Source organism: Rhinichthys klamathensis, unplaced genomic scaffold (assembly GCF_029890125.1).
Source record: "Rhinichthys klamathensis goyatoka isolate OS25496 unplaced genomic scaffold, OSU_Roscu_1.1 h1tg000452l_1, whole genome shotgun sequence".
In the NCBI taxonomy this organism is placed as follows: domain Eukaryota; kingdom Metazoa; phylum Chordata; class Actinopteri; order Cypriniformes; family Leuciscidae; genus Rhinichthys; species Rhinichthys klamathensis.
Window position 1 is genome coordinate 362,004 of NW_026606944.1, and position 23,923 is coordinate 385,926.

At 39.8% G+C, this 23,923-nt stretch overlaps 1 protein-coding gene across 2 annotated transcripts in view; it reads left to right on the forward strand.

Annotated features, from left to right (window-relative positions):
* The window catches only part of LOC130071676 (zinc finger protein 721-like), an 85,900-nt gene that overhangs the window by 49,631 nt on the left and 12,346 nt on the right, over positions 1-23,923 (forward strand). Inside the window, exon 3 of one of the 2 annotated variants that reach the window (XM_056236534.1) lies at positions 19,320-19,406. The exons of the other annotated variant lie outside the window; for it this stretch is intronic. Coding sequence (XP_056092509.1) covers positions 19,320-19,406 — 87 coding nt within the window. The remainder of the gene's footprint in view (positions 1-19,319; positions 19,407-23,923) is intronic. 2 annotated transcript variants of the gene reach the window in all.

Below are 23,923 nucleotides of genomic sequence, written 5' to 3' on the forward strand. Positions count from 1 at the left end.
TCAATTCACGTCATTCGCGCAAACTGGACACACGAATGAGGCGAATTCGCGTCTACCGCGCCGCGCTAAACGCCTCATTCGTGCCGCAGGACCTCTAGACGTGCATAAACGCGTCTTTACATTGACTTAACATTGTAATCACTCGCGCCAGACAGCTGCGTTGCCTCAAGAAGATTAGTGTCGCCTGCCACATGTGCTTTCACAATGTGTACCACATTGTCTGGATTGCAGTCAATTGGTCGGCCAAAAATCCTCCACCGGGATGCCATGATGCCGAAGTTGTTCTCAATGATCCTTCGGGCCCGTGAATGTCGATAGTTGTGCACTTGCTCTTCTGTCGTGTGTTGGAGCCTGTGGGATAAAGCGAGAGGGCAATAACATTTCATCAGCAAATTGATGATAATGTGTTCCAGATTCTCCAAAAATCACGCGCCATCTCCTTCCACTGTGTCTGGGACGGGAAGGGGACAAATTCTGGCTAATCGTTGATACAGTGCAGCTGCCCAGTCTGTAACTTGCAGCTACACCGACCTGAGAACATCCAGATGCTAAATAGCGTAAAGTCACCGCTAACCTTTCCGCCACAATGATCGCAGCACTGTGTGTTCTATTGTGTTGGATGTGCTCACCGATGCTGCGGGCCAGTAAATCAAATTTTGCGGCGGACATTTGGAAGTACTGATGGTGCTTCTCCTCGTCCATTTAGTGGCCGCACACACTACTTTGCTCTCCGCCTTTTCTTCTTTTTCTGTACTAAGTATAACAGACAAAGCAGCTCTTCCTCTTGCATTGACGTCACCATGTTTACTACTGTCCAAGCCGATCTACTGCGCATGTGTGGAACGCGTTCACCGAGCGAACCTCAGCAGACAGTATAAATAATAGAAGTCCGCGTCTGTGCTGTCCATGCACGCGTCCAAACTGGAGTATAACCGAGCCTTCAGACAGTGTCCATCAATGAAATAAAACCTTACCAATCTGATACGTTCTGGTCCAGTCGCGCTGGCATAGTTGATCGATGAGCTTGGTCATCTATATTTTCTGGATCAGATTCGGGCTCGAATTGATAAGGTAGTAACGACATTATCACCTGTCATCATTGCTTTGGGAGCTGATGTTCCAAATATGGTAAGGGGTGTGACATTTCCGTCACACGCTTAAGGTTTTCGAGCCAATCACAATGCACTGGATCGCTGGCCAATCAGAGCACACCGCGCTTTTCAGAATGATGAGCTTTGTAAAAATCTACGCTTTTCAGAAAGGTGGGGCACAGAGGAGCAACACAAATGTACAATATGTGTAAAATAATGATTTTTTTTTTACCTAAAACCCATTGGATTAAACACATTGGATTAAACCAAATTCACAAAATAATGTTCTTTTTAGAACCATCATATGACCCCTTTAATTATTCATGGCAACTTCAACACGGTGCTGGAGACATTCCTCAGAGATGTTGGTCCACATTGACATGATGGCGTTACACAGTTGCTGCAGATTTGACGGCTACACATTAATGAACTAAAATCATATTAGAATGATTTCTGAAGGATCATGTGACACTGAAGACTGGAGTGATGATGCTGAAAATTCAGCTTTACCAGGGTCATTATCCGAAAACGTGCCATTTCCCACTTTTAATGTTTGATTTTCAAAGTACTGTTTTGAAAATCTTTAAGCCCCTTTTTGGATGAAGTAGATCCTTACCTCTCAGGAAAATATGCCGTGCCATCTCAGGCTATCTTATTTTTTTTTACTTTTTTCATATAACCAACGTAAATGTGTGTGTTTGGTCAACCCTGTTACCGACATAATAATTACTTTTTGAAAAGGTTTTAAATACATAAATAGAACAAAGCTGATATACCGTGAAAGATAAACCCCCCCTTGTTACATTAAGAGTTTTTGTGAATTGAGAATATTGAAAGTTTTATTTTTTTTAGTGGATGAATACGTTCGTTTGAAAATGACACTCTCCCAGCATCTTCTGTTTTAAGAAAAATGTATGGAAACAAAAATAAAACACCTCAATTCAACTTTGAGTGGATTATTAGCCTCTCTTACTAAACATATACAATTAGTTGATTACATTTTTATTTTCATTTTTTAAATGATATTAGAATATTATACAAGTAACAGGGTTGACACATCACTAACAGGGTTGACAAGAGTTACCGTATTGGTTCTACTGCTTGTTTGAGTTACAGTTATGGGTGTAATGGAGTCTTAATTGGACATTCATAAACCTTTAATTCAACATGACTAATCAGCATATTTTGGAGACAGATCTATTGAGATATTTTAGCATAAAAACCAATTGTTTTATTAAAACATTAAAATTACATTGCAATTAAATGATCAATTGAACATGTTTGGCCTTAACAGAATAAGCAAAAACCACTAACGATCACTTACTAAAGGCCACTATAAAAAAGTATAAAAAAACAAAATGCAGATCATATAATGATTATGTAGGCATTTGGTGAGTGTGTTGTAAAATAGAGGAAGTAAACTGGTTAAAAATCTTATGTCTAGAGAAATTGGGTTTAAAGATTAGACACATTTCATAGTGGCCATTTCCTGCTTCTATCCTGAGGGTGAGTGGTGATGCAGCGATTTATTTTGTTAAAAGGATAGTTCACCCCAGAATGTAAATTCTGTCAGTAATTACTCACCCTCATGTTGTTCCAGACCCGTAAGACTTTTGTTCATCTTCGGAACACAAATTAATATATTTTGATTAAATCTGAGAGCTGGATCACTCCTCCATAGGATCGAAACTTGCCGGCCCAGAAAAGTTATGAAAGACATCGTTAAAATAGTCCAAGTGACTGCAGTGGCTACAAACATAAGTTTATCAAGCGATGAGAATACTTTTTGTGCGTAAAAAAACAAACAAAAAATATAGCTGCGAGCAGCGATTACGGGCCCAAGCCGGTGGCACCGCAACCCCGGTGCCTTTAGTTACCTAAAGGCACCGGGGTGGCGGTACCACCGGCTTTGGCCCTTCATCGCTGCTCGCAGCTATATTTATATATATATATATATATATATATAGCCGGTGGCACCGCCACCCTGGTGCCTTTAGGGTTATTGTGCACGACGTGCAAAAACGTAACCCTGCTTTGACTGTCGAAAAGAAGTGTGCTGTAGAGCTTGTATCAGTGTGGGCTCTGCAAAAGTGTGCATTGAGGGCACATGTCAACCACAAAGTATGCGAGAGCAACCTTCTGAAAGGTCAGGTCTACATCCAGGTCTACATCTGCCGTGTGTTTACATCATAGTAGTGAAGTTTGAAGCAATCAGCTGATTTCAAAGCTTTTTGAAAGTGACAGACTTCCTGCTGCCAGTTGGTGGCGCTATAACCGGGGTGGCGGTGCCGCCGGCTTTGGCCCTTTCATCGCTGCTCGCAGCTATATTTATATATATACACACACACACACACACACACACATATATATATATATATATATATATATACATATATATATATTGTTTTTTTAAGAGACAAGACAGAATATTACTTGCCTGATCTGATTAGAAAAATAGTGTTTGTGTGTGTGTGTGTGTGTGTGTGTGTGTGTGTGTGTGTGTGTGTGTGTGTGGCGTAATTGAACAATGTAGACATAAAGACATACTCCGTCCTTTTGTTCATACAGGACATTATTCAAACTGCAAAGTGTTTACTTATATTTGTGTACACTCGCAATAAAACACAACATTGTGCTTTTGTCAAGCTATAAACTCTTGTCAAACTGTAAACTACAACTGTCACCCAACCAAAATCTCTTACACACACACACACAGTTTAAAAGCAAAAAATATCAAACAATCCTATTTAAAAACAGTCTGTGGGAGCCATCTTTTGGACATTCATCATATCGCATTGGTTTTCATTTCTTGTCATCAAAAAGAGCCCTAATCTGTTTATTTTTTCAGTTACACATTCTACATTGATTAAAAAAGAAAAATCAAATGTGTTTTTATTTTATACAGAAATAAATAATCTATCATCCAGATGAGAATAAAGTTAGTGTTAGTTCAAATTTTAAGGAAAACAAATATATGATCTGAAATATTGCACATTCATTTAAAATTCATTCAGGTTCAATTACCAAACATACAATCTTAATGTAATTTAAAGCAAACAATACATTTAAAATATATGGGTTGTATGACTATTTTTTAATATAAAAAGATATATATCCAAAAAGACAAGGCCTAAAGTTTAACAAGGGTTAAACTCTTATCACTGTAACAGACACAATCACACACACAATCACACACACACACACACACACACACAAGTCAAATCACTTACATTTTACATGCAATATTGACTTTTTTTCTGTTTCAGCAGCGAAAATAGTTAAACAAAGATCACAGCAGAACCATCGCGCATCTCACAGCAACGCGTTCTCATTACTGAATGATTCAGCATTTTGAACGAATCGGTTGACTCAAAGATTCAATGACCAATCAATCCATAAACATCTATCTCATTCATGAATGACTCAGTCGTTCAAACGAATGAATCAATGACTCGCTCATTAAGACGGTCGCCTGGCGACACCTAATGACGGTTTAGTGTTATGTTTAAAAGTATCATTCTTTCCAACGATTGTTAATTAACTCATATTTGAAACATAAGCTATATTTATATATATACATACATATACACACACATACACAAAAATAAAATAAAAACACATTTGAAACGTGTTTTCTTACTAAATTGTGAGCTGAACGAAAGTTGCAGCAAATATCAGCAACAGGAGTCAAATTTCATTAATCACGAGAGTGAAGAGCTGACTGAAAAGATGATGACGGAATAGGCTATTTTATGTAAAAACGCCTATTTAAGCGAATCTGTCATTGTACTCTTTTATTGTTGTGTTTTCCGTGAAAAATAATAGACTATTGAACTCAGAATTCAAGCAATCGGCCCCCGAAATTGCACTAATTTTAGTGACACTAAAAAGTATGCGGCTGCACTGGCATTCATAATGGTGCGCGTCCATGGCGACGAGCGAGCAGAACAGAGCGAACGTTTAGTTAATTTCTACTTCCATAGGAATTCATTCGAGCGCCACCATTTCAATGTCCGTGCGGACGTCCATATTATACTTTCGCTTTCAAGTTAGTGTTTTTAAACCCCCCAGCGGGAGGTTTACACAATTTGTTTACACAATCACACGTTGATTAACCGGTGGGAAAATATTCCCATAGTAACATCCCTAATATATAAATATATATAAATTCAATAGGCCTACCTGATTTTGAACACAAGAGGGCAGTATAGCACTATATATGATTTGGATTATTATTATTTTTGACTAAACAACCATTCTGGCTGTTTTTAAACTTAAAAATAATTCTTAAATTGAAAAAAAAGGAATAAAATGGGTTTAGTTCTAATATTTGTATAATTTTATATAAAAATAAATGGTGTATAATTACATTTTAGAAAGATATGAGACATGCCCTGATTCTTTTTTTGACATTATTGTCCTCGATCAGAGCCCTAATCTGTTTATTTTTTCAGTTACACATTCTACATTGATTAAAAAAGAAAAATCAAATGTGTTTTTATTTTATACAGAAATAAATAATCTATCATTCAGATGAGAATAAAGTTAGTGTTAGTTCAAATTTTAAGGAAAACAAATATATGATCTGAAATATAGCACATTCATTTATAATTCATTCAGGTTCAATTACCAAACATACAAATCTCAATGTAATTTAAAGCAAACAATACATTTAAAATACATGGGTTGTATGCTATTTTTTTTAATATAAAAAGATATATATCCAAAAAGACAAGGCCTAAACTTTAACAAGGGTTAAACAATCACTGTAACAGACACAATCACACACACACACACACACACACACACACACACACACACACACGTCAAATCACTTACATTTTAGATGCAATATTGACTTTTTTTTCTGTTTCAGCAGCGAAAATAGTTAAACAAAGATCACAGCAGAACCATCGAGCATCTCACAGCAACGCGTTCTCATTACTGAATGATTCAGCATTTTGAACGAATCGGTTGACTCAAAGATTCAACGACCAATCCATAATCTGTCTCATTCATGAATGACTCAGCCGTTCGAACGAATCGTTTGAACGAATGAATCAATGACTCGCTCATTAAGACGGTCGCCTGGCGACACCTAATGACGGTTTAGTGATATTAAAAGTATCATTCTTTCCAACGATTGTTAATTAACTCATATTTGAAACATAAGCTATATATATATATATATATATATACACACATATATATACACACACATATATATACACAAAAATAAAATAAAAACACATTTGAAGCGTGTTTGCTTACTAAATTGTGAGCGGAACGAAAGTTGCAGCAAATATCAGCAACAGGAGTCAAATTTCATTAATCACGAGAGTGAAGAGCTGACTGAAAAGATGATGACGGAATAGGCTATTTTATGTAAAAGCCCCTATTTAAGCGAATCTATCATTGTACTCTTTTGTTGTTGTGTTTTCCGTGAAAAATAATAGACTATTGAACTCACAATTCAAGCAATCGGCCCCGTTATTGCACTAATTTTAAAGTGACACTAAAAAGTATGCGGCTGCACTGGCATTCATAATGGTGCGCGTCCATGGCGACGAGCGAGCAGAACAGAGCGAACGTTTTTTAGTTCATTCCTACTTCCATAGGAATTCCCTCGAGCGCTCTGCACGTGGCCATTATCAATGTCCCGTATTTAAAAGCTCTCGGTCCTCAGTCACATACCAAATATATGTATAATGTATATATAAATATAATTTTGGACACAAGAGGGCAGTATGGCCCTATGTATAATTTTGTGTTTAAACTAAAAGAGCCCCTCCCCCCCTCCCCACACAGACACAGACACAGACACACACGAATGGCAGGGTGCATTCTCTCTGTCAGAGGGAGAGGGAGAGAAAATTCTCAGAAACATCCACATTCAAACCAAAATATCTAACTTCCTCTTGGTCTGAGCTAATGACAGTTAGTTAGAAAGTTGTCCGGCTTGATCTGAACCATATGCATACCTGTGTCTGTCGAGTTTCATGCAATTTCAAGCATGCTAAGAGTCTCAAAAGCATCAAACAAGAATATTAAAGTTTGATGTGTTGCCACGGCAACAGTATCTAAGATATCAATAATCCTTTCACAGGTCTACATCTGCCGTGTGTTTACATTATACACATAAAGTTTGAAGCAAATCGGGTAAAAATAAGAGGGTGATTTCAAAGCATTTAGGAAGTGACACACTTCCTGCTGCCAGTTGGTGGCGCTATAACTTTGACTCACAATAGTCACATCCATGTGATCGGGCTCTTACAACGAACACACTGTTGAAGTTTCATCAAGATCAGTTAATGTATGCAGTAGTTATGACACACTTCCTGTTTCACGTTTCTCGCCATAATTTTGTTTCCTCGCCACGGCCAAACCGTTCGAGATATCAAAAATCCCCTCGCAAACTTTCATCCTCAATGTCTTGACTTCATGCTGACCGAGTTTCGTGCCGTTTGTTTGAATTCTCTAGGAGGAGTATTTCACATTCCATTGCGTGTGTTTTACCAACAACCCTAAATAGCCGACTTCCTGTTGGGCTGGGGTAAAAAGTAAGAGTGTGAAGTATATATGAAACGAGGAGATCTACATGTGTACCAAGTTTCAAATTATTACATGCAAGCGTGTTTGATTTATGGACCATGTTTTCGGACCCCGTTCCAGGGGGCGCTGTCGAGCCCCCCTGCCACGCCCGGGTACCATCTTCAGCCCGGCCCTGATGGCCGCGGGTTCTGACATGTGTGCAAAGTTTCAGGAGTTTTTGAGCATGTTAAGGCCTCCAAAAGTGTCCAAAAGGTAGCAGAAAAATAATAAGAATAATAATAATAATAATAATAATAATAAATAATCCTAAGGAAAACAATAGGGCCTTCGCCCTTTGGGCTTGGGCCCTAATAACGAATTTATTTAACTATTCATTTCCTTCTCTGTGGGCCTCGAGTGAGTTCACGTAGTGTAACAGCGCAGCGCTTCTGTGCTGCTGTACGTCACACGCAGGCTCACTATTGGCCGACGCTGGTCATGTGTGTGATGCGTGTGACGTTCAACCAGAAGCGCTGCGCAGTTCCACTACGTGAACTGACTCAAGGCCCACAGAGTCTTACGGGGTTGGAACAACATGAGGGTGAGTAATTACTGACAGAATTTTCATTTTGGGGTGAACTATCCCTTTAACCATTCCCGCCCAGCAGACAGTCGTTAGTCCTCAACTACGTCCACAACAACGTTTTAAGTACTGGCGCTTAGGACGGGGAGAAAAAGGACTCGATAAAGGAAAAGCTAACTGTTGAAGATGTTTGGCCTTAACAGAATAAACAAAAGCCACTAATAATCATTCTTAAAATTTCGTCACCAGATGCAGTCCTCACGGGCTGGCCAGAAATATCTATTCGGGCCGCTTTTTCCCTGTGTCTCTGTCCTTTCTCCATTTTGCCCTCTCTTTTCCTAAATATGCTTCTTGTCTCTCAGGATCAGCATCTCTACGTTGTCTGTATCTGCGCTGTTTCTCCAACCCGATCTCACGGCAATTCGTACGAATTTTACGAGGTGGCTAATTCGTAACAATGCGTACGACCTCACTCGTACGAATTAGTAAGATTTTTGCTAAATCGTACATATTTTACGAGTTGCCAAATTCGTACGAATGACCTACCCCTGACCCCGCCCCTGAACCTACCCATCACGTGAGGTCGTATGAATTCTTACGAATTAGCCACCTTTTAATGACTCGTACAAATTCGTACGAATTGGGCGTCAGATAGCGTTGGTTTCTCAGCTGCAGAAAGAGGCATCCTAACAAAATCAAATCAAATACATAAAACACTTTAACAGCAACCTTGTTCATTTATTGACTTCTCATAATAAAAATAATAATGACTTTTGCTTTATAAAGCACATTTATAAAACCCAATGCACTTGTGTGTATCAGTATAGATCAGTAACCTCAACACATTTTAGCCTACCTATCAGTAGAATAAATAAAAAACATGATTTTTAGGGATGAAACCTGTAAAAACATGTATATTATGTAAATACTATTAGTAAGAAAAGTACGTCTGTGAAAATTCTCAGTCATCCAGGTCATAGTTATCCAAGAAGGGTTGGCTCAGGGGTGACAACCCCACAGAGGTTCAAAAACCTGGCACTCCCCATCAGTCATTTAGAACTGAAGAAACCCCTTGGATGAGAGGCAAAATATCTTAAAATATGGAAGTACCAAGTCCAGTTGCCCTCGATTTAACCCGTCTTGGGTATACAACATGGGTAAGACACACAAAGCATACTTTCGTCAACCCTGTTACCCTGGAATGGTAACAGGGTTGACGGTAACTAATTACTAGCCATGAGGTATAGGTAATAACACTACATTATGTGCCTTAATGAGAGGCTTAAATGTTGTTATATATGTACATTTTTAAATATGTACAAATAACGTTTTAACGTATGCTTTTCTGGTAACAGGGCTGACACAATGAGCGTGTCCCCATCTTTCAGACATTACATAAACAAAAAAAAAATCATTAAAAGAAGAGAACACTTACTTGTCTTCTACAATCAACTTCATGAAAGGCAGATGATGTCATTTCCTGGAACTGATGCAACTTTTGGAATAGTCCATTATCTTTAAAGAGGTGTTTTCATAAAAAGTAACAGGGTTGACGCGAACCTAGGTACCCGACTAAATTGTGTTTTTTTTCTAAATTTGACACATGTTAAGAATAAAATCCATTCATAACTAATGAACTGACACTTAAGGCTTTATATAAGTATGTGTTTTTTTATAATAGTTTGACTTTTTTGGCCTTGATAGCAAGTAGAAGTAGAAAAATCATACTGAGGGACAGGCCATTTTCAACATTTCTGCAAGATGCTTTGGACAAAAATGTGATTAAAATCCTATAAAAACAAAAGAAGCAGAAATTAATTTATTCTTATATTATGAGACATATTATGGAAACTAAATTATAAAATATTTTACTTGTTTTATGGTTTATTAAGATTTACAGAGCTTTTTTTTCTGAGGGACACAAAATGGCACGTTTTCGTATAATGACCCACCAACAGAGGAATAAACTGCATTTTATAATATTAGAATAGAACACAGTTCTTTTAAATTGTAAAAAATATTTCTCAAGATTACTGTTCTGGTGCATTTTGGATAAAATAAACGCAGCCTTTGGTGAGCAGAAGATTAATATATACATGTATATTTATTTATATATTATATATGCGTTTTGCACATTTTGTTTGTACATCGATTCATCTGTGATGGACTTTTATTTTGGTCTGTCGATGTGACGTCATTAGGAGGCGCCGAGACCGTGCATCTGTTGTGAGGTTTGTATTTTTAAGCATTTAAGGTGTTTACGTCCATACAAATAGTACAATCAATCGTATAGTTTCTACAAGGAATGTTCCCTATATCGTGAATCAGTTTTTAGTAAAAGCAATTTCGGCCACTGACAAGCAAAGAAGCAGAAACGGAGCTTTTCAAAACTGAACGTGACCTAAAGGTGAGTTCCCTGTGCAGTGTTCACTACGTTACTCCATAGGGCCTATCCGTTAAAAATGAACTGCACTGATAATAATCGCTCATTTGGCACACATTGCGACGCGGTCGCGCAGATATAACATGAATATGCATGCATGTACAAATCACATTATATGCACATTATGTAGCTAGAATACAATCAAAACGTAACGTTATTATGTTTAAACCAGTGGTGGTGTTTTAAAATGAGGAAGCAAAGTCTTCACATTTTTATACTGTAGCCTATATCAAATGTACATTTACATCCACTACACTTCATTTTCCTGGTTAAATAATCATCACATAAAAAAAAGAAACCAAAAACATTTATTTTCTTTTTTTAACTATGTAATGTTCTACTATTTATTAACATCAAGTATACATTTCAACAAGTTAGTATTTTTGCACATTTAAACATTTATTCCGAACTAAGTACTAAAGGCAGCAACAATTTAAACAATATATATATTATTTGTGAACTAATGTTCAGCTTTTCTTTTTCAAGGGTTAGTTCACCCAAAAAAATGAAAATTATGTCATTATGACTCACCCTCATGTCGTTCCAAGCCCGTCAGACCTCCGTTCATCTTCGGAACACAGTTTAAGATATTTTAGATTTAGTCCGAGAGCTTTCTGTCCCTCCATTGTAAATGTATGTACGGTATACTGTCCTTGTCCAGAAAGGAAATAAAGACATCATCAAAGTAGTCCATGTGACATCAGTGGGTTAGTTAGAATGTTTTGAAGCATCGTAAATACATTTTGGTCCAAAAATAACAAAAACTACGACTTTATTCAGCATTGTATTGTCTTCCGGTTCTGTTGTCAAGCCACGTTCAGTGATGCTGATGACGTGTGTCTGGTGCAGGGACGTGCACAGGGGGGTTGCTCAGGTTGCCCGGGCAACTGCCCATATGCCCTTCTCACTCAAGTTGCCCTTCTCACTCAAGTTGCCCTTCCAAGAAAAAAATTAAATCGTACAATGGATGCAGAATTTCACGTAGGCCTAGATTAAAAAAAAAATCGCAAAGCCTCATTCACTTCCATTCGGGCACCGAAAGTGAAAGTCAGTATGAAGGGCAAACGCTGCACGCGACCATAGACTGCACGCGACCGGCGTAGGGCCACGCAAATTACTTAAGCGCCTCCATCTCGTGTCATAGTCATAGCGCGCCATCAAAAAAAAAACCATGAGAGTGAATTGCGGGAACAACAATCAGGTAAACTTGTGTTTTCTCCTCTCTAAGTTTGATGTCAGCAAAGTTTGATGTTTTTCGGTCTTGCTAACCTAGCTGGGCAGGCAGTGCATCTCTTGCATCACTTTGTGGCTGACAAAAGTGAGAGTAAAATACAATTATTTATTACGTTTGATTTTGATAAACGACAAAGTGCAACGGTGTTTGTTTACTGCAGCTCGGAAAACATAACCGCGTCGATTGTGTTATCGTGCGTTCAAATGCGCGTTGCCGAAATGAAACTCGCATTTTTCAAGCAGAAATATGTGGAGACCAGACATACTGTACAATACATGCACGTGAATGATGGCACTCCCAATCAAAGTACACATTATACTTTCAAAACAAGACACTGATTATCTTGTCTCAGTGTAGTTAAAAACTCTAAACAACTGCACTAATTATGCAAGATAGAAAGCAATGTATTGACAATTTGACATTGATTGACTATTGATTTATAGGCTATATTGAATTAAAAATGTTGATTAGCTGGACATACTGGTCAAAATGGATGCACATCCCTCTTGATTAACCATAAATCAAGAATTGCTTCAACATGCATAATAAAAAATTAAAAAATCATACTGATGCCGAAAATGCCCAGGCTGTAGAAAGAACCAAAGTTAATCCCAAAAGCCAAAGCTCAGGGTTATAATTTATTATTTTATTCTTATTTATGTTTACGTTAATATTCACTTACTTAATAATATTCACTTATTATCTTAACATTCTATAGAAAATACTCTATTCAATAAATATTGTGTGTTTGAACCTCATTCTGTTCTATATTGTTGTACTTATTCTTTGACTGTTTTCAATCAACTTGGATCGGCACTGGGTGTAGCAGTCGATTCTGTTCCTTACCGGAATTCCTGTTCCCTTCACGCAATCAAACTACAAATCATGCGTAGTTGCCCAGATGAGCAAAAAGCACAATTGAATGTACGGGAAGCCAAAAGGTTAAAAAAGGATTGTATTTTTTCCGAAATCTTAGCGTTTTTTTTATTTTTATTAGAAGCGAGTTTTTCCCCATCTGTCAATTCAATCCAGATTATTTATTTAAAAAAAATAAAAATAAAAATAATTAAAAAACAATAAACAATAATATGAGGAACTCTTTTTCTCATGTGTATTTTGGTGACATTTAACATATTGTTAATACATTGGTCTGGTGTGTGTGTGTGTGTGTGTAATCCGGTTCTGTTGTGGATCCGCGTTCAGTGATGCTGATGACGTGTGTCTGGTGTGTGTGTGTGTGTGTGTGTGTGTGTGTGTGTGTAATCCGGTTCTGTTGTGGATCCGCGTTCAGTGCCGCTGCTGACGTAAGACGCTGCTGACGTGTGTCTGGTGTGTGTGTGTGTGTGTGTGTGTGTGTATTCGGGTTCTGTTGTGGATCCGCGTTCAGTGCCGCTGCTGACGTAAGACGCTGCTGACGTGTGTCTGGTGTGTGTGTGTGTGTAATCCGGTTCTGTTGTGGATCCGCGTTCAGTGACGCTGCTGACGTAAGACGCTGCTGACGTGTGTCTGGTGCGTACGTGTATTCGGGTTCAAATAAATATGGCTGGGCAAAAAAATGCAAGTCTTCCTCTGTGTGGAAATCCTTACACATGTTTGCGAAGATTGTTTTGTTTACAGCGTGCGTCTCCCTCAGACTGTAAACGAAGCTCGGGCGCACCAGACACACGTCAGCAGCGTCTTACGTCATCAGCGGCACTGAACGCGGCTTGTGGAGCGTATTTTTCTGAACCTGGGAGAGTAAAAGACTGGCTGTGCACAAAGGCTATATCTGGAAAAAAAGGGATAATTCCAATTTTGCTAGGGCAATCTGGCGCTTCTGAATCTGATTATGTAAGTATGTTTTATTATTTCTTTTGTGCAGTAGTAACGCATATTGGTTGTTGTTGTTTTTTTATCAAAAGTGCAGAGATGGATTTATGTGTACAAACATATTCTCTATTCCCTGTTTATCTCGTTGAATAGATGAGAAACTGATCGATCAGCTTCGGCTTGGTCATCTGCATTTTCAGAATCCGACTCAGGCTTGAACTTATATGGTAAAACTGATGACGTAATTAACTGTCTTTATAATTGCTTTGGAAGGAGCTTAACATTTCCAATACCCGCTTGAGGTGTTCGGCCAATCACAACGCACTGGGTCAGCTGGCCAATCAGAGCACACTACGCATTTCGTAAGGAGAGTTTTTGCAGAATTTGACGCGTTTTAGAAAGATGGAGCATAGACAATAATGTAGAGAATGTGAAATGTGTTTTTTGCACACTAAAACATGGTAACATATTCTGTTACACCAAATAATTATCTTTGAAAATAGCATCATATGACCCCTTTAACAAACCAACTGCAAATGTTATCTATTAAATGTAATCTACACATCTTTAAATATCTAAAGGCCTGTTCACACCGGGACGAATTTCCCGTGCGATATTCGTCGACGTTTAACGCCTCGTGACAATGTGAGTGTGCACACCGACGCGAAAAACGCCACGCGTAAAAACGCCTCGGGTTCGTTTTTTTAGTTTGACACGCCGCGTCAAAAACTATCCGACCAATGAGATTGGCGCTTTTGCTCACGTGTCTGGAGCTTCTGAAGTTACAGTAAAACACAACTTGGGGGCGCTCAAACACAAAACGGTCTTGCCGAGCACACATACGTAACGGCGAAGAAGATATACGCCAAGTAGCGTCTACCATAGATATCCATAATAAAGGCTAGATGTCTCGTCCGCGCTGCTGGCCAAATATGGCCTTTATTATGGATATCTATGGTCTACACTGGCGGGAAGAAATAAGACGAGGAAGATGCAAGGCCAGATGAATGTAGAGCTGCTGGTCTCGTTGCTGTCGGAACATAAAGAACTATATGACAAACGCGACAGCGACTACATCTAAATCTTGATAAAAGAGAACTGTTATGGAGTGGTATTGCAGAGCAAATGCGCTCCATCTAATGTCAGGGAATGAATTTGCATGTCCACTCGGCTCATCGTCAGCGAAAATCGCTTGGGTGTGAACACAAAAAACGCGTTGAAAAACGCTGGCGAATAACGCGCGCCGATATTCGTCCCGGTGTGTACGAGCCTTAATGTTAAGCATAACTAAATATTAAGTGGCCTAAATTATTTTATGAAATTGTAGTCCTAGTTTTGAGTGTTTTTTTTTTTTTTTGTCTAATCAGATCATTTAAGGACTATTGAACTATAGTAGGGAGGTTAAGTGACTTTTGACTTCAAGTCATGATGCAAAGGTCCCCTTTGGTATGGAAGTACCTTAGGGCCATAGAAATAAATTTATCCTAAGACACAAGTGAGATCACATTTTGTATCTTATATACACACATTTTTTAAAAATGGCCGCCGACCATACTTGAGAGGCCCATATCTTTGCTTCTGTCATAGCTATAATGACAAATTTGGTATCAACGGGTACATTTTTGTGGTCAAGGAGTCCAATAAAATAGGTTCCAAGACTAAAAAACAATAATGTTGTCCTTAACATGACAATTGGAGGTGAAGTATGCAATTTTTTATTAAAAAACGCATGCCAAACACACAGTCCATTCACAACTTAATAATTTCTTCGTTTAGGTCTGCTTCGCATGCGCCCTTTACAGCACTGGCTGAAGACGTGGGTCCTGCGTCGAGCATGGGCATCCGGTCGTTTACGTCTCAAGGTAACTCAGAACTGTGTCACAGCTCTGGAGCCCTGGAAGGCGGTCGACTGGTATCAGACAGGTGTAAACCTGGGAGTAATCTCTAAACTGATAGTGGTTTCGACAGACGCCTCCAATTCGGGCTGGGGCGCCCTCTATGAGGGCAGACCGACTTTTGGCCTGTGGTCAAGCCAAGAAAAGAGCTTGCACATAAACTGTCTAGAGATGAAGGCGGTCGAGAACGCCTTGCGGTTCTTCCTTCCCCTTCTAAAGGGCCACCATGTCCTTGTCCGCACGGACAACATGTCGGTGGTTTCCTACATAAATCGCCAGGGCAGTCTGAGATCACGGAACCTTCATGCACTGGCAGAACGCATCCTTGTATGGGTTCAGCACCCATCACTGGCCCAGCCCATCACTGGCCCAGCCCATCACTGGCGGCTGGGCTGCCCATCACTGGCCCAGCCGCCCTCTCTATGCTTTCCCTCTGATCATGCTGTTACCACAGGTAATCAAGCCTATAAGGGAGAACGGTTCCTGTGTACTTCTAGTAGCTCCGTTCTGGCCGAACCAAGTTTGGTTTCTGGAGCTGATGCAGCTTCAGAGCTTGCCTCCGTGGCCTGTCCCATTGAGGAGAGATCTCCTCTCACAGGCCGGGGGTACGATTTGGCACCCACGACCCGAGCTTTGGGCTCTGCATGTGTGGGCCATCAACGGGTACCCATCAGTCTCCCCGACGGAGTGTTAAACACGATTACGCAAGCTAGAGCGCCCTCTACTAGATGGCTTTATGGTTCCAAGTGGTCAGTGTTCTCAGGTTGGTGCTCAGCTCGCAACCTGGATCCACAAGATTGTGGGGTGTCGGAGGTTCTCTCCTTCCTACAGGAGCTCTTGGATAAGGGTAGATCCCCATCCATGCTCAAGGTATATGTGGCGGCTATTGCTGCGTTTGTCAAACATTCGCATGGCCAGTCACTGGGTAGGAACGACCTTGTAGTCCGCTTCCTCAGGGGAGCTAGAAGGATGAACCCTCCTCGCCCCCCCTCGGACCTTTCCTTGGTCCTGGAGGCCATGAAGGGTGCCCCTTTCGAACCTCTACAGTCTGTGGACCTTAAGTATCTCTCATTGAAAACCGCCTTTCTGGTGGCTATCGCCTCAGTCAAGCTGGTGGGTGACTTACACGCACTTTCTGTTAGTGCGTCGTGCCTTGAGTTTGGGCCTAATGACTCCGAGGTCATCCTCAAACCAAGACATGATTATGTCCCCAAAGTACTTGCCACTCCTTTCAGAGCACAAGTCTCTGTGGATCTGACAGCGAGTCTGACATTCTCTCGTCACAGGCGATTTTTGAGATTCACCTTCGAGGGCCAGGCATATCAATACACAGTCCTACCGTTCGGCCTGTCCCTGGCATCCTGTATATTATGATGTACATGGACGCGGCTCTCGCGCCCCTGAAACTTCAGGGAATGCCAGCTTTGAACTATTTGGACGATTGGCTGATTCTAGCTCGATCTCATTCAGAGCTCATAGAACACAGGACCATATTACTCGAACACCTCGAGAATCTTGGTCTCACAGTCAATTGGGCGAAGAGCCAGGAAATATCCTTTCTGGGCACAGAGCTGAACTCGCTGTCAATGACAGCGCGACTATCGCCAGAGCGCATACTGAACATTGCGGCACTATAGTCCCGCTCAAGAGATTTCAGAAGATGCTGGGCCTCATGGCCTCATCATCATCAGTACTCCAGCTGGGTCTGCTTCGCATGCGCCCACTGCAGTGGTGGCTGAAAGCACGAGTGCCGTCTCAAGCTTGGGCCTCCGATCTGTTTCGCCTCAGGGTCAATCAGAAATGCGTCGCAGCTCTGAAACCTTGGAAGGCGACCGACTGGTACTGGTACCACCGCCTCTTCAATCTGACATTCTCTCTTCGGATCTGACAGCGAGTCTGACGTGAATCTCCTTTGCCTGGTTAGGGCCCTTGGAACGTTCGGCTGCTTTCAGACGGTCAGGACAGCTATTTGTTTCGTTTGGTGGCCGATCTAAAGGTCTAGCTGCCTCGAAACATAGCCTTTCCAGGTGGAAAGTGGACGCTATCTCACTGGCTTATACATCTAAGAGCCTTCGTTGCCCTCTGGGCGTCAGAGCTCATTCCACTAGAGGCATGCCTCTTCATGGGCCTGGTCCAGTGGGATTTCCCTTCACGATATCTGTATGGCGGCAGGCTGGGCCTCTCTGTCTACATTTATAGGGTTCTATAACCTGGAAGTTCCCGCGCTCCAAGCTAGACTGTTGTCAGTTTAGTTTATCCGCTCAGTTCTGCCGGACTCGGTTCCGCGGACTGCAAAGTTTTCAGTTCAGGCAGGCTATTGCCTCCCCTGACTGTTATACCGTGTTAAGCACCCTCTATGCATTTAAGGTAACCACGTTTACCTTATATCATTCTTATTAAGCCCATTCCCAATGTCGGCTTTTTATATCCCCATATCATATGAACTCAGGGCGCTCGCCCTTGGGTCAGTGTTGTGGTAGATTTAGCACGCACGGCGTTTTAAATTGGATTCCCGTAGCGTAAGCTAGCTTACGCAACACGAGAGTACTCTCGTAAGAGAACGTCACGGTTACTAACGTAACCTCGGTTCTCTCTAGAAGAGGGAATGAGTGTTGCGTAACCCTGCCGTGCTTGTGCTACCATCTGGTTTCGCTTCAGTCGATGAAAACCAAGGAGCATCTTATCGAGCTCTGGCTTATATAGGCATAAGCCACGCCCATTCGCCCACTCATTGTTGCTTACGTCACGAGCAGTGCCTCGATAGGTTGCAGCAGTTGCCGCATAGCATCCAATAGGCGCGCGAGCTGCCTCGCCTAGGTCTGCTAGCTGCAGCAAGTGTGTTTTAAATTAATACAAATTATAAGGTTAATTTTTGGCTTCAGTATTCTCGAGAAAAGAGGTTTTCCCTCTAAGGTTTTTTTTTCCATAGTCAACTAGCTAGCTATTTATTAGTTATCTAACATTAAAAAAAAAAAATTATTTAATGAGAAAGTCATACGAACCTCAAAGTGTTAACCTGTCACCTCTGACCTTCAACAGCTGTCACAGCTCCTGGTGCAGATGGGATGTGTTGTTGCAGGAACTGATATGCTATAGGCTACTCCTGACTGGTCGAAATCTCATGCTACTTAGGACAAATGTAATGTACAGAAGTAGCTGCACTGCTTAAATACAAAATTAAAGTTTTTGAACGAAAAGATAAGTAAAGTCACTCTGATGACAATTTTTATGTGAAATGTGCATATTTACCCCCAATTGTCATGGTATGGGGAAAATTATTATTTTTTTAAACTTGAAACCAATTTTATTGGATTCCTTGACCCCAAGAATGTACACTTTGACACCAAATTTGTCATTATAGCGATAACAGAAGCAAAGATATGGGCTCTAGAGTATTTTCGGCGCATTGGCGGCCATTTTTGAAAAAACATGTTTATTTCTGATACAAAGTGTGATCTCACTTGTGTCTTAGGATAAATTTATTTGTATGACCCTAAGGTACTTCCATACCAAAGGAGACCTTTGCATCATGACTTGAAGTCAAAGGCCTATTTTTTGGGCTTAACCTCCCTACTACTAGAGCTGATTGGGACGCTTAGTGTGGATTTATAATTCTTTCTGTTAATTATTCTCATCTTAAACAGGACAAACACACAGAAAAACTCCTGGTGAAGCGACTGAGATCCACGAGACTCTATTATAAAGATGGCGGCTATTAAAGAGGAGAGTGAAGACATGGGGTTTATTAAAGAGGAGACTGAAGACATGAAGATTGAAGAAGTATTCAGTGTGAAAAAAGAAGAAACGGAGGAACAAACAGGTTGGTTTCATTCTCAAAGCTGAACTCAGTCATTTGATCTTTATTAAAAGGTCCATCACTACAGAAATGAATAATAATGTTTTGAAGAATGTCATATGAGTGTCCTAATTAAAGGTGCAATAATCGATTTTTCAAAAACGCTGTTGAAACGTTTTCGTACCGAGCACCACAACAAACATGTAGCCAATCAGCATTAGGGGGCGTGGAACGCCATCAGTATGATGGTGGAGGAGGGAGAACAAGCAAGAGGTTTTATTTGACACGGAGCAGAGGTCCCACATGTGGACCATCACATGACCAGAAAAATACTAATGCTGCATTTAAAGGGATAGTTCACCCAAAAATGAAATTAGCCCATGATTTACTCACCGTGAAGCCATCCTAGGTCTACATGACATTCTTCTTTCAGACGAATACAATCAGAGTAATATTAAAAAATGTCCTGGCTCTTGATGGGAGTCAATGGGTATATTTTTTGGGAAGTCCATCAAAGCGCATCCATCCATCCATGATAAAAGTGCTTGAAGCGACTCTAGAGGGGGTTAATAAAGGTCTTATGTGGAGCAATGCGTTCGTGTAAGAAAAATATCCATATTTAAAACTTTGACTAAAATAACTAGCTTCCGGCAGACGGCCGTACGCAAGTAGACTTAAACCAAAAGAGTAACCCTTGAATTGCTTCACTTCAAAAGACCTTTCCAAAATTCCAAAAAAATATACCCATTGATTCCCATTATAAAGTATGGAGAGTCAGGACATTTTTTAATATAACTCCGATTGTATTCGTCTGAAAGAAGAATGTGATATACACCTTGGATGGCTTCACAGTGAGTAAATCATGGGCTAATTTTCATTTTTGGGTGAACTATCCCTTTAAGTGCAGCCCAGAAGATCCTACTTCCACATTGGGTATTTGTTATGACATTAAATTATAATGTTGAAGTAGCTGAAACATACAAAATAATAATAAAAAATTGCTAATTTTAACAATTTAACAATCTTTCATCAGACTGAAGGGGGTTTATTTTGAGAGAACAACCGGTTGAATGTACATTATCCCACTTATTACACGGTTACTTGCCACATAAGTAAATAATTAGACCCAAAATATTGATCTGAGTCTAAATATTTTATTGGTCCTTAAATGCAAAGTTTCCGTTGCAGCGCGGCAAGTTCAAAATAGATGGACATTTAAGAGATACGGTATATACAGTCATACCACTTATTACACAGTATTTTCCCACATAAATAATTATGGAGATAAAGAGATTGATTTCAGATTAAACCATTTTAAAATAATACCTGTTTGTATCTTATAATTACAAAAGTCACAAAATGGCAGCAGCTGCAATTTTATGAAACGAGAGAGCGATTCCACGATGCTGGATGGCATAATTAAATAACTGTACACAAAATATTAATTCGACTGACTGTTTTAATATTTTATTAGCTCACCAAAAGCAAAAATTTCCACCAAGAAAAAAACATTCCTAGCAAGAGTACACCGCTGCTGACTTCAGTAACCCAGATGAGCCTGCGTTACGTTATCTGTTTTGAGCGGTTGTTATCTGGGAATGGGATGGCGCGATTGACCAATCAGAATCAAGTATTCCACAGAGCCGTGTAATAAATCGTGAATAAGTCACGGCTGAAGGGGTTGCTAACAATGTCCTTCAGCCGTAACTTATGCGCAATACAGCACAGCCTCTCATACCTTATTGCTTGCTTATGTCAAAAACACCAGCCTTCCAACAAAAAGCACACGTATGGGATATTCTTCACATTAAATAGGACCTATAATGATTTTTTTTTTTCATTTTACCTTTCCTTTAGTGCATAATATATCTGTTTGTGCATGTTAATTAGTGATTGAAATATCGGCTCATTTTACTCGTTCATCTATACAAATATAAACTAGTGCTGTCAAACGATTAAAATATTTAATCGCAATTAATCGCATTAATGTCATAGTTAATTCGCGATTAATCGCACATTTTTATCTATTGTAAATGTCTCTTGATTTTTTTTTTGTCCCATTATTTTTTTTCTCATTTTAATGCTCTTATCAACATGGAAAAGTGAATCGGCTTGCTTTTTGCAAAAGTTTTTTATTGAAAACAATATTGGCATACTGTTCAATTTCACACTAACATTCTCACTTGGAGCAAATAATCTCTCACACAATCTAACACTGTCCATCAATAAAAGGGTGAAATAAATACTGACGAGGTCCTGATATTGACGAGGGGGCGGAGGATTCGCATCAGCTGTGTGTGTGTGTGTGCTTGGCCATCAAGTGGTATTTCAGACTGGACGTGCTGCGATGATGATAGCTCAGTTCACAACAACAAAACACACAGATCACTTCGGTCTTTTCAATGGAACCATTTGGCAACTTTTTAAAAGTAAACTTTATATTCAAAATCTTATTGGCATCCATTTCGGCGTCTCGCGCTCGTCATCCACTCAAAATGTAACGTTAACCAACTATTTGGCCCAAACAAGTGTGTAGGCGTCGTGCCTGTTGTTTTGTTTCCGGTCTAGCTAGATCCGCTTGCGCTTTGGTCGACGAAGCAACAAAACGTCCTCGCGCAGCGCAAAGCCATTGAAATGAATGGTTCACGCGCATGCCGCGTCCTGTTGCAAAAGCATGTGAAAAAAACTACAAAGTTTGCTTGGCCAAAAAGACCGTTAATCGCGCGATAAAAATATTGACGCCGTTAAAATGGGTTTGCGTTAACAACGCGTTTAACTGACAGCCCTAATATAAACTAATGTTTATTCAAGTCATTTCATTCATTGAGTGGCCTTAAAGGTGCCCTAGAATGTTTTTTTTATTATTTTATAATGTTTCCTGGGTTACCCTTATAATGTTAGTATGTTTTTTAGATAAAAAATAATCATAATTTAGAAATAAATGGCATTTTTCCTAGCCTGCTTTTAGCCTCTGATTTGAACACTCTGTTTGAAGGGGCGTGTCTGCTGTGGGATTCAGTGTAACCGCGGCCACTGCTGTGATTGGCTGACATGCTTGCATATGAAATAGCAACGCATTACATGTGAAACTCTCTCCCGAATACTTTTACTACTGCTATTATACGTTTTTACTATAACAGCTATCGAGATTAACGAATCGTGAGATGTTTTTAAAGTATTTAGATCTATTCCCATCACATAAAATGTTGCCGTGATGAGCATTGAGCAGATGACAGTGTGTTGATCGCGAGAATGAAGATCTTATCATTGCAAAGCAGTTTCTGCACTCTCTCTGCTTTCACCAATGCAAACACGATGATGTAAATACAGTAAGAGCTTCGTTGTGCAGTAACGTGCGTCATTGATTTCATAACGAGTTTGGCAAGTGTCCAGATAAACTCGCGCTGTGTGGAAAGATTGTTCTTTGATCGCTTTCTGTATATAATTTGTTCACAATTTATATACGATTATTTTCATACTACTAAAAGAAACGATGTGAAGCTGATATTTTAGTCACTGGCTTGACTTACTGATGCATAAACAGTATTGAACGATTTTGAGAGAAAGATTAAATGTCTGAACTTGAACAATTACACATCAGAAAGTGTTGCTTGGTAGCTCGATCCGAGGCCAGCTCTGTATTGGCCCAAGTTGAGGAAACAGTCGTCGGTGAAATGTTTGGAAATTTCCAGAGAAAATAAAATTAACCCATTGTTTCTTCAGAGGCTCAGATGAAGGAACTAAAAAATACTTTTGTGTTCATGTGTACATCCACACTGAGCAACTGCCATGCTTCGGCTGCGCAGTTCCGACTGGCATTGAGGGCTGGCATTATGCAAATATTTGGAGGCGTACATATTAATGATCCCGACTATTGCGTCACAGTCGGTATTGTGTGGAGAACCGACCGTTTTTCAGGGGTGTTTTTCATAAACGTGAATTAAATGAGAACGCGAAAACAGTCCAGTTTGAGATTCACTCTATGTCATGTCCATGCAATGAACTCTTGTTATTTGACTATACCAAGGTAAATTCAATTTTGAATTATAGGTCACCTTTAAACGTTATATTTTCATCAGCCAAATTCCCTGAACACGTCGTCCTACCCAAAGATAAGTTGAAAGGAATATAAATTATTACTTTACCTCCAGAGTCTTTCATTGATTTGTCACATGACAGACAAAATGAACGATTTGTTAATGACCCATCATTAATGTAAACAATCTGCATTTACAAAGTACAAAGTCCACCCCAAAGGGAGTTAAACTCTAACAGAGAACACCTTTCTGAAATGTCTTGTTTGAAGTCCAGCCTTTACTTCAGCGGCGTAGCTACGTCACCATGTGACTATAAAATAGGCTAAAAATGTTTAGGCCTAATCAACGTAGCCATTTCTAATCTTTCATTTTGCCATTAATCTCTTGTTTTCCCATTTTTCGCCATACTCTAACCTGAGTGTAAAAGTATATACGTTTCCCTGCCATGTGCTGACATCTACTGGAGGTACCAGGTCACAACACACTTTAGATTTAGTTCAATAC